The sequence below is a fragment of the Engraulis encrasicolus genome, chromosome 13 (genome assembly GCF_034702125.1).
Source record: "Engraulis encrasicolus isolate BLACKSEA-1 chromosome 13, IST_EnEncr_1.0, whole genome shotgun sequence".
NCBI classification, from domain to species: domain Eukaryota; kingdom Metazoa; phylum Chordata; class Actinopteri; order Clupeiformes; family Engraulidae; genus Engraulis; species Engraulis encrasicolus.
The window spans coordinates 45914216-45924541 of record NC_085869.1 but is presented as its reverse complement, the minus strand read 5'-3'; the positions used below and the strand labels follow the sequence as shown (position 1 = coordinate 45924541).

The 10326-nt window shown below is 45.1% G+C and overlaps 1 protein-coding gene across 4 annotated transcripts in view; it reads left to right on the top strand.

Annotated features, from left to right (window-relative positions):
* The window catches only part of LOC134461253 (RNA-binding motif, single-stranded-interacting protein 1), a 58460-nt gene that overhangs the window by 34936 nt on the left and 13198 nt on the right, over positions 1-10326 (top strand). For all 4 annotated transcript variants that reach the window (XM_063214051.1, XM_063214048.1, XM_063214049.1 and 1 more), the window contains exons 5-8: positions 1420-1577; positions 5618-5697; positions 8277-8392; positions 10088-10137. In XM_063214051.1, coding sequence (XP_063070121.1) covers positions 1420-1577; positions 5618-5697; positions 8277-8392; positions 10088-10137 — 404 coding nt within the window. The remainder of the gene's footprint in view (positions 1-1419; positions 1578-5617; positions 5698-8276; positions 8393-10087; positions 10138-10326) is intronic.

The following is a 10326-nucleotide window of genomic DNA, read 5'->3' as shown; positions in this document are numbered from 1 at the left end:
TAAGATGACCTCTTTAACCAAAGGGCACAAAAGGACACAATGCATGGGGCATGGCCCTTAAAACCACAATAGCTTAGGTGTTGCTTAAGCTTGTTCTTTGTCAAACAAATGTCGTGCCATTGAAGGCTGTATCAGTGATAAACGCATAAATTAAATCGATTGAACATAACAGCTGGTTTCTAGTGTATGAACTTTGAGCACATTAACTATCCAATCTGATGAATGCAATAATCGAATCAATCGGATTTTGGCTCCGTTTCAACTTTTTTTCTGGAAATGAAGATGATGAGTTGTGCAAAATCCAAGTAGATACAAATATTTTGTTCTCTTACGTCATCTCATCCAACACTTCCCTTTTTTATTTCCCTTTCATTTCTTTTTTTTCCTTTGCTTTCCTCCTAATTCCCCTTTTATTCATTTCATCGTAACCCTCCACCCTCCAGTTTGGTTTGCTTTTTAATTTTCCCTTTATTTATTATTAGTTTATATCTTCTCAACCTCCGCGGTTATGTTGGGTTTCCTTTTTAATTTCCCTTTTATTTCTTTTTTTCACACCTTCAGCAGCCATCTTGTTGGGTTTACTTTTAATTCCCCTTGTTATTCATTTCTTCCTAGCCTGCTTGGCTTCCTTTTAATTTCCCCTTTTTCATGAATGTGCCTCTCACCTTCAGCCTAGATTAGGTTTCTCTTAAATTCCCCTTTGACGTAGTCACTCATTGAATTTCCCTTTAGGTATTTCATCATTCTTTTCTCCGTGCCCTCCAGCTTACCCTCTCGTTTTGGGTTTGCTTTATCTACAGCAGAGGTTCCCAACCTTTTCCATCTAGGGGCCCACCTAAAATTTTCACAAATATCTGGGTGTCATCTCTGACACAATAAATAGTAGAGTTTAAAAAAAAAAAAAAAGGTCTAGAGCAACACGCACACAAATATTATTTTGATTTTTAGAAAATAATTTTAAAGCCCACTTGAAAGGCTTTCAAGGCCTACTATTGGGCCTTGGCCCACAGTTTGCGAATCACTGATCTACAGTCACAACGACCCGCCTCACCCTCTCATACTTCTCACATCTCAGCTTCTCTTTTTGTTTATGTCTTCTCTACTTATCATCAAAATATCTTGTTAGGATTCATTTCAGTCCCCCTTAAAGTCCTTTTTGTGTATTTTTTTTTTCTTTCTCATTACCCTCCACCTCATGTCCTTGTTTTGATTGCTTGTTCCTTGTTTGTCATTCATGTATACTAACTATTTAGTACACGTACGTATATGTCAATGTTATTTGTGCTTCTCACATCCACCCCACCTTCTTCTCAACCTGTAGGCCCTACTGTATATACCTGAAATGTATTTTTTTTATTATTTCTCCTGACCACCCACCTTACCTTTCTTGTTTTGCTGTGTTTTCCTTCTTCTCCGTAGCAACAAGAGCAGGACCCCACCAACCTGTACATCTCCAACCTGCCGCTGTCCATGGACGAGCAGGAGCTGGAGAACATGCTGAAGCCCTTCGGCCAGGTCATCTCCACGCGGATCCTGCGCGACTCCAACGGTGCCAGCCGTGGGGTGGGGTTCGCCAGGTAGGCAAAAGCTCCAGACGTTCCTATTAGAGAGTAGAGTATTTTATTTTAGAGTAGAGTATTTTATTTGTCACATACAAAGCCATAACCAAGGTTACAGCTTGTAGTGAAATGACGGTTCTGGTAAAACTCCACATCGTGCAGAAATCATTAGATTAAATGTCAACATAAATACACACATTAAGGAAATAAGTAGTATAGAAAATGTCCATGGTGTCAGATTGTTCATAGATGTGTCGATCGAGGCGAGAGTTGGATGCATCGCTTTACAAAACAGACAGCTTGCTTGGTGCGGCGCCCGAGGCTCCTGGGTGGATACGGTGCTAGATGAGACGGAGACTACATCGCGGGTGGCAAACTGCAGGCTCTCACCCCACGCTATACACTGTGATGGTCTCCACATTCATCTGGTGTCCGCGGACCTCTTGTAGACAGTAGTGCGAGGCTTGTCGGGATGATGTTCTCTCTTTGCCGGGCCGGTTGGTATAGGGCAGGCTATGCGCATTCTGATCTCCATGGAGTTCCCTTGCGCTGTGGTGATCCGACAACATCGATTTCGATTTAAGGTCAACAAAAATGCAGACGGCAATACATAGCACTAAAAAGTGCTGTCTAGAAACACATCGTCACATCTGTCCAAAAATGTAAACTTCATATGGACTAAATAGGTTTAACAGATGGAAAAAATGCACGGTTTTGACGGAGTTACCAGAGAGGCAGCCAAACAATGCGGCGCCATGGCAACTAGAGAGAGGTGGGGTTCGCCAGGTAGGCAAAAGCTCCAGACGTTTCCTATTAGAGAGGTGGGGTTCGCCAGGTAGGCAAAGTTGCAGACCACCTATGTCAAAAGTTGCAGACCACCTATGTCAACTACTTTAGTTCAGGGGCCACGTACAACCTATTTGATCTCAGGTGGGCCAGACCAGTAACGTAAGTGCAAAATATCACAAATTTCTGCTTCGTATTGGAATCGCAGTGCTAGTCAAATCATCAAATCATGGATTTAAGCGGGTGTGTCGGGAGCATTAACTGTAAATGGTGTCCAAAAAAGACACATGTTCTCAGTTATTAAAATCTCATAGAAATCTCATCTGCAGCACATTTTGTATTGGTTAAAGATTCACTTCTTATGTTGAGTTTTTTTTTTTCTGGGGCCGGATTGAACTATCTCCCAGTCCGCATCTGGCCCCCGGGCCTTATGTTTGACACCCTTGCTCCAGACACTCCTATTAGAGAGGTGACATTCACCAGGTGCTGTAGTCTTAAGCCGATCTCTCCTGGTCTGCAGACGCCCCTTGTTAGAGGAGTGGGATTCTCCAGGTACGGCAGACTAAGCTACTCTGCTTCTGTTGTGCAGACACCCAGGGCTGGATTAATACACTAGTTAGATATGGCTGCAGCCTAGGGCCCTCACCTGCCAGGTGGGCCCCAGTTGGCCAAAGGGGGGAAAAAATCAATGTAATTGGAGAAATGTAACAAGATGCAGTATTGATAATTTAGTTTGCCGTGTCAGATAGAGTTTAAAATCTTATAAATACTCCTCCTGTGTTGGAATGATGACGTGTCATGAAATATGCCTTCTGAGGGGGCCTACAGAAACCTGTATCCTAGGGGCCCCGGGTCTTCTTAATCCTGGGCCCTGCCCGACACGAGACACCCCCATGTAGATGGGTGGGATTCGCCAGGTACTGTCGGCTAAGCTGCTCACTTTTCTCTCCAGACGCCCCCCAACCCCCGTAGAGGTCAAAGCCGTAATGCGCCTTAGCCGACCGCAGGGGACCCTGGGTGACAGGCGGTAACCCCAACTACTAGCCAACACATATAAACACAACACACCCACACACACAGTAAACCCACACAAAAAAACAACGACAATAACACCTCCCTCTACTTCATTTGTCACCGAGTCGCCAATGTTCGGAAAGTTGTTTTGATTCTGAGGGAACTTCCGTAGTTTCTCAGTATCTGTCTCTACTCCTATGAAGCCGCGTCATATTTAAGCGACGTGTTTTAATATAGTACATGGGTGGCACCTTCGTCTGTCTTTATAAGGGGAATTTAATGATTGATTCCATTGCCCATTGGGGACTTTTAAAAAGCAATGACAGTGCTATTCTGTGACGCACAATCTCACACGTACACATAACACCCGGTAGTCTATACTCACAAGAGTTTCAATATGAAAAGGCAGGAATTTATTGATAGTGTAAAATGTGAGCCACTTCTGTAAGTGTGTCTACGTAAAGGGAACTCTTGGCTGACACCATTGACCACATAGGCTCAGTGATTTGCTCACTGTGTGTGTGCGCATGTGTCTGTCTGTGTGTGTTGGTGTGTGTGTGTCTCATGTACTCGTGTGTGTGTGTGTGTGTGTGTGTGTGTGTGTGTGTGTGTGTGTGTGTGTGTGTGTCTGTGTGTCTGTGTGTCTGTGTGTCTGTGTGTCTGTGTCTGAGTGATTGTGTGTGTGTGTGTGTAGTATACAGTACATGCCGGTGTATATACAGTCCATGTGTGGGTGGGTTTGTGTGTGTCCTCGTCCTTGTGATGGCATGGCACATACTACAGTCAGGGCTTTGAACCATTATTTTTTTCCAAACGTTCCGTTCCGAACAGAAACGGAATTATAACGTTTCCGGTTATGAGTTCCACCAATAAATTGACGTTCCCGAACCGGTTAGAACAAAAAAATATTGTTCCCGGAACGGTTAATTTCGTTCCTGTCAGCTGATTACTCCCGATAGGCCTAACTGACGGTAATTAACCAAGAAAGACGGAAGTGCAAATGAGTCAGCCTACTTCCAAACTGTTTATTCAAGCGGATGAAAAGAATATCCTCCAGAATTCAGGGACGACCTAAGCGGAGAATAAACCTCAATGATGAAAATGCGCGCTCCACGCTGACTTGGGTCACATGGAGCGCTATGATGGACATTGTGAGTTTGTGCATATTTGAAGCGGCCATGGATGCCCAATAATGTCGAACATTCTCGGTGCGCTTTACACACGCTTCTCTGCAATATCTTACAATGATGCAATGGAAACTCTGCCCTTTTGTATGACAGTGGTTTCTCTAATTTAAGATGTGGAGTGGAGACTTTGTAATCCACAGCTCTCTCTCCATTCAGTCAGAGAATGTCTGATGTCACAGGACGTGAACCTCAGCCGTCATGGTAATGTGCACAGGAAAATAATTACTTTTTTTTTTAGTTTGAGGAACGGTATTAACCGGTATTAACCGGTTACCATTATTTTTAAATAAGTGTTTCCGTTCCAGAACAAAAAAAATAATAACGTTTCCGGTTTCGTTTCTGTTCCCTGTAAAATACAAAAAGTTCCTGGTTTTCGTTTTCGTTCCTTGAACCGGTTCAAAGCCCTGACTACAGTACATTACAAGTGAAAACAAGTGGCCAGGACACGTCCTCACATGCCTCTATCTCTTGGAGAGCAGAAGAGGAAGCTGTGTTCACCACATGTCACCCTGTCACACACAAACACCTTACTCCCCAGATTATTGGTCCGTCACTGCCATTCACCATAGGAAAAAAAATCAGGAAAGGGCCAGGGGCGACAATACAAAGGTATTTTACGGTGAGGTAGAGACCTGGACAATCCCCTCCAAATACTTTTCTTTATTGTCATTGACCAACACGACAGCGGTGCATAAATTAAAAATGAGATGATGTTATTTTGGTTTACTGCAGCCAAATACACCAAAAAAGTCAACATAACCACTAACCCCACAGAACACAGCTAGAGATGTCGTGAATTTTCATCACCCTTGGATTAGAGGTTGTCTCTACCCCTCACTTCCCACCACAGGGGAAAAAAACAACAGAAAAAGGAAGGGAAAAAATATAGACGACCAGAAACTTCTTGAACAGTAGAGTGTAGGCCCTCACAATGCCCCCAAACATTTACGTTACATTACATTACATTGCACACATTGGCCACAGTTACTGTAGTAGACCAGTATGATCATCATCATTATCATCATCATCTTGTTCTTCATCTTCCTCTCTCTCTCTTGTGTGTTTCCGCAGGATGGAATCCACAGAGAAGTGTGACGCTGTGATTAATCACTTCAACGGCAAGTTCATTAAAACTCCACCTGGAGTCCAAGGTGAGGACGTGGCTACGTTACACTGCTACACACCTGTCTTATTCCCTTTTTTATTCCCTTTGCGTTCCCTTATTTCCTTTTTGTTCTTATTCCCTCCATTTATAGTACCGTAGATAGTACCGTTGGTTATACCGGCTCATCTTCAGGTTGAATGATTCGTGCGTTTCTAATTTATGGAACTGTTTCTCTGATGAATCAGTGCACACTTGAGAGAGAGAGAGAGAGAGAGAGAGAGAGAGAGAGAGAGAGAGAAAGAGAGGATCGGTTGGTGTAATTATCAGGATTCCTGTTTGTCCGTGGCTCATGACTCACAAGCATTTTTATGTTAACACACTCTTTCCACAAGAGCGCTTTACAAGACTCCAAGCACGCCTTTCAGGTTTCTGCACCTCATTCACTAGCCTTGCCTGTAAGGTGCAGAAGGCTGCAACCCGCCTGGCCAGCTCAATAAAGGAGAACTATGCGAAACTAAATAATGACTCAGACAAAATAATGTACGGCAATAATCGTTTTATGTGCAGTCACGTATTGTTACCGTACTTAACTGTCGGCCCTCCCTTAATGTGTGTGTGTATAGCAGCGAACAGTTGGAGCAGATATTGCGTTGATGGCGCAAAGGTGATGATACACGGGTGAACTTTTTGAGCAATGTTGCGTGGCAACGATGTGATTGGTTCCTAATGTTCTGATAAAATGATAACAAAATGTGTCTTCTGACGGTCCAAGTTCCCCTGATAAAAGTGTGTTGTAGTGATAAACTACAATAAAATAAATAAATAAAATCCTACAGTATTGTTGCCCAATAGTGTTGCTCTAAAAAAGGTGCCTAGTGTGTCACCTCAAGACTGCATTGCAGTTTAGCAGAGAGGAGCCTCTGAAGTGAGACCCTCTTGCGTGCCTAACTGCACTGCCACTGCCAGCTGAGTGTGAGTAAGTGAGCGAGGGCGTATTGATTAGTGTTTGTTGGGATGCCGTGTCGCTGATGTGTGTCAAGTGCGGTCCCTCTGTGTGTGCGAGAGAGAGAGAGAGAGTGGGACAGAGAGTTGGAGACGAAGAAAGCCGTAGAGCGAGAGAGAGAGAATGCACACAGTAGGAAGTCTTGAAGGATGTAAGACAGATACAAAGATGCGGCAAGACAGAGAGAGAGATGCGAAGATAGAGAAAGATGTAGAGAGGGACGGAGATGAAGAGAGAGAGAGAGAGAATGCACACAGTAGGAAATCTTGAAGGACGAGGAAGAGCGAGAAAGATGGAGAGAGGGAGATGAAAAGAGAGAGAGAGCGAGAGAGATAATGCACACAGTAGGAAGTCTTGGATGGAGGGATGGAAGACAGATACAGAAATATGTCAAGGTGTAGAGGAAGAGAGAGAGAAAGAGAAAGATGGAGAGTGAGACAGAGATTAAGAGAGCTAGAGAGACTGAGAGAGAGAGAGAGAGAGACTGAGATGGAGAGAGACTGAGATGGAGAGAGAGATAGAGAGAGAGAGAGAGAGAGAGAGAGAGAGAGAGAGAGAGAGAGAGAGAGAGAGAGAGAGAGAGAATGCACACAGTAGGAAGTGTTGAAGGACATAGTAAGGGGGATGGGCCGGGGGTTGTGGTGGTGGGGTCAGAGGGCCGGCCCGATGTGGCCTTCTTTCACATTCTAAGCTTTTTAATTGGATTATTTGACTGGAATAGTCCTCGGGTGGCCAGCGCAGCTTTGAGTGAGGGGAAGGAAAGAGAAGAGATGAGAAGAGGAGGGAGGAGGAGAAGAGGAGGGAAGAGAAGGGACAGGGGTTGAGGAGTGGTGCAGTGTGGTGGGGGTGGGGGGAGGAAGGGGATTACTAGCATGGCAGCTGCCAAATCAGATGTCTGTATTCTTGGCTGTGTGTGTGTGTGTGAGAGAGAGAGAGAGAGAGAGAGAGAGAGAGAGAGAGAGAGAGAGAGAGAGAGAGAGAGAGAGAGAGAGAGAGAGAGAGAGAGAGAGAGAATGGGGGATGGAGACATTTTTAGCCCGAACTCTCCTGCTGACGGACAGACAGTACTGAATGAAGGGTGAAGAGTGTCAAGTGTATTTTGGCCCATGTTTAAATACTCTTCTCTTTCTGCCTCCCTCCCCCTCTCTCTTTCTCTTGGAATCTCTCTCTCTGTTCTGTTCTTCTTTGAACTCTTATTTCCTTCTTCTTCTTCTTCTTCTTCTTCTTCTTCTTCTTCTTCTTCTTCTTCTTCTTCTTCTTCTTCTTCTTCTTCTCTGCCTTTTTCATTCCATCTCTTTCTCTTTCTCTATTTCTCTTTTCATTCCTATCTCTTTATCTGCCTCTCTGTCTCCTCTCCTCTCTCTCTCTCTCTCTCTCTCCCTCTCTCCTCTCTCTCTCTCTCTCTCTCTCTCTCTCTCTCTCTCTCTCTCTCTCTCTCTCCTCCTCTCCTCTCCTCCCTCTCTCTCTCTCTCTCCTCTCCTCTCTCTCTCTCTCTCTCCCTCTCTCCTCTCTCTCTCTCTCTCTCTCTCTCTCTCTCTCTCCTCTCCTCTCCTCTCTCTCTCTCTCTCTCTCTCTCGTTCTCTCTCTCCCTCTCTCCCTCCCTCTGGATGTCCCCTCTGCAGGCCCCTCTGAGCCCTTGCTGTGCAAGTTTGCTGATGGTGGGCAGAAAAAGCGCCAGAGCCAAAACAAATATGTCCAGAACGGCCGTGGGTGGGGACGCGATAGCGAGGCCCGACTCGTAAGTGTGCTACTCTGCCTCTCAGTCCACCATGAGTTTGTGTGTGTGTGTGTGTGTTTGTGTGTGTGTGTGTGTGTGTGTGCATGCGAGCAAGTGTATTTGTGGGCACAAGTGTGTGAATGTGTGTGTGTTTGTGCAAACGTGCAAATGTTCCGCTTGTGGATGCGTCTGTGTATGTACACTGTGTGTGTGTGTGTGTGTGTGTGCGTGTGTGCAAGCGTGCAAATATTCCGCTTGTGGATGCATCTATGTGTGTGTGTGTGTGTGTGTGTGTGTGTGATGTGTGTGTGTGTGTGTGTAGTGTGTGTGTGCCCTGCATGTGGGAGCGAGTGCATCCCTCCCTACCTGTTTGTCAAATCAGCTGGCGTGTTTAAATAAAAACCTGCGTGGGTGTCTCCACACAATAGCCCAGTGTGTAACCTGCAAATGGTAAATGACTGTGCACGTGTGTTATATAAGCTAAAATGCAAACACGCCTCACACACACACACACACACGTACACACACGTACACACACGTACACACACACGTACACACACACACGTACACACACACACGTACACACACACACGTACACACACACACGTACACACACACACACACACACACACACACACACACACACACACACACACACACATACACACACACACACACACAGCTCTTAATAAAATGAGGGGGTTTTCCACGAGAGAGAACAAGTGGAGGGATCGCATTCAGAGCGTCCTCTTCCCATGCAGGTGTTTATCTGTGCCATGAAAGCCCTCTTATTCACCCCGAGCTACCACATTTAACCTGTTACATGACTATGGGCTCGCGTTACACTGCATTCTGTGCACACCCAGACAACCTTGACAGGTGGATGTATAGTATTTGTCCCCCGCACTGATTACGTTTTTTTGAGCGGTCTGCCCATAGGCTTCCATAGTATAAAGCACGTTACAGCTCACGCTCAAGTGCCCATTCTGCCTTGAAGCGAATACTGGAATCCCACGCCATATCTGCTATCGTTATTGTGGTTGTATTTGTCCAACAATGATTACGTGTTTGAGCAATGATCCCATAGGCTTTCATACCATAATGCACGTACCTGCGCAGAGAGCTGCCATTTTGCCTTGAGGGGAATACCTGAATACCATGCCATGTCTACTACGGTATACTACGTATATTGTGGATGTATTTTTCCCCGCACTGATTACGTTTTTTTTAACCATTGGCCCATAGTCCTCCATACCATAATACACATACCTGCGCACATCCAAGTGCCCATTCATTCTGCCTTGAGGTAAATGCTTGGCTGCCATGTCATCTATTCATATCCTTTTTTTCTTCACTTGCCAATTTAATTGGAGGTGAAAAACTACAGCAGGGCCTTATAAAAACAGAAAGCCATACTATTCACACACCTGGATGGGATTCTGGTATGTCTCCAATCCTCATTACTATGTTCGCTAAATCCACTTCCTGATTCGGTCTAGTGCTCTTCTATCTAATTAAAGGTGAAACAAAGTAGACACAATAGCCTTTAGAAACAAAAGACTAAAGGCATGTAGACATGTGTATTGTTGCTGTTGTTGTTTGTCGCGTGGGTCATGCGTCCCGCAGACTTTGCGAGATTGCAGCGTTGAAATCTGTTTGCTTTGTGCCCGGTCGCTTGGTGGAGGAGCTCTCATGTTCTATTGACTTTCTCCGCAGGCCGGAATGACTCTGACATACGATCCCACCACAGCTGCTATGCAAAACGGGTAAGGGACACCAGGAAGGAAGGAACAGCGCATTCTCTCCCCCCATTAAGACAGCCACTGTTGTCCTCTATCCTCCTGTCCTCCTCCTCATCCTGCTCCTCGCCCTCTTCCTCCACACCACCAAACCAAGCTGATGGATTTGGGTGTCACTATATATCTATATATATATGAATCTATTTCCCCCTCGCT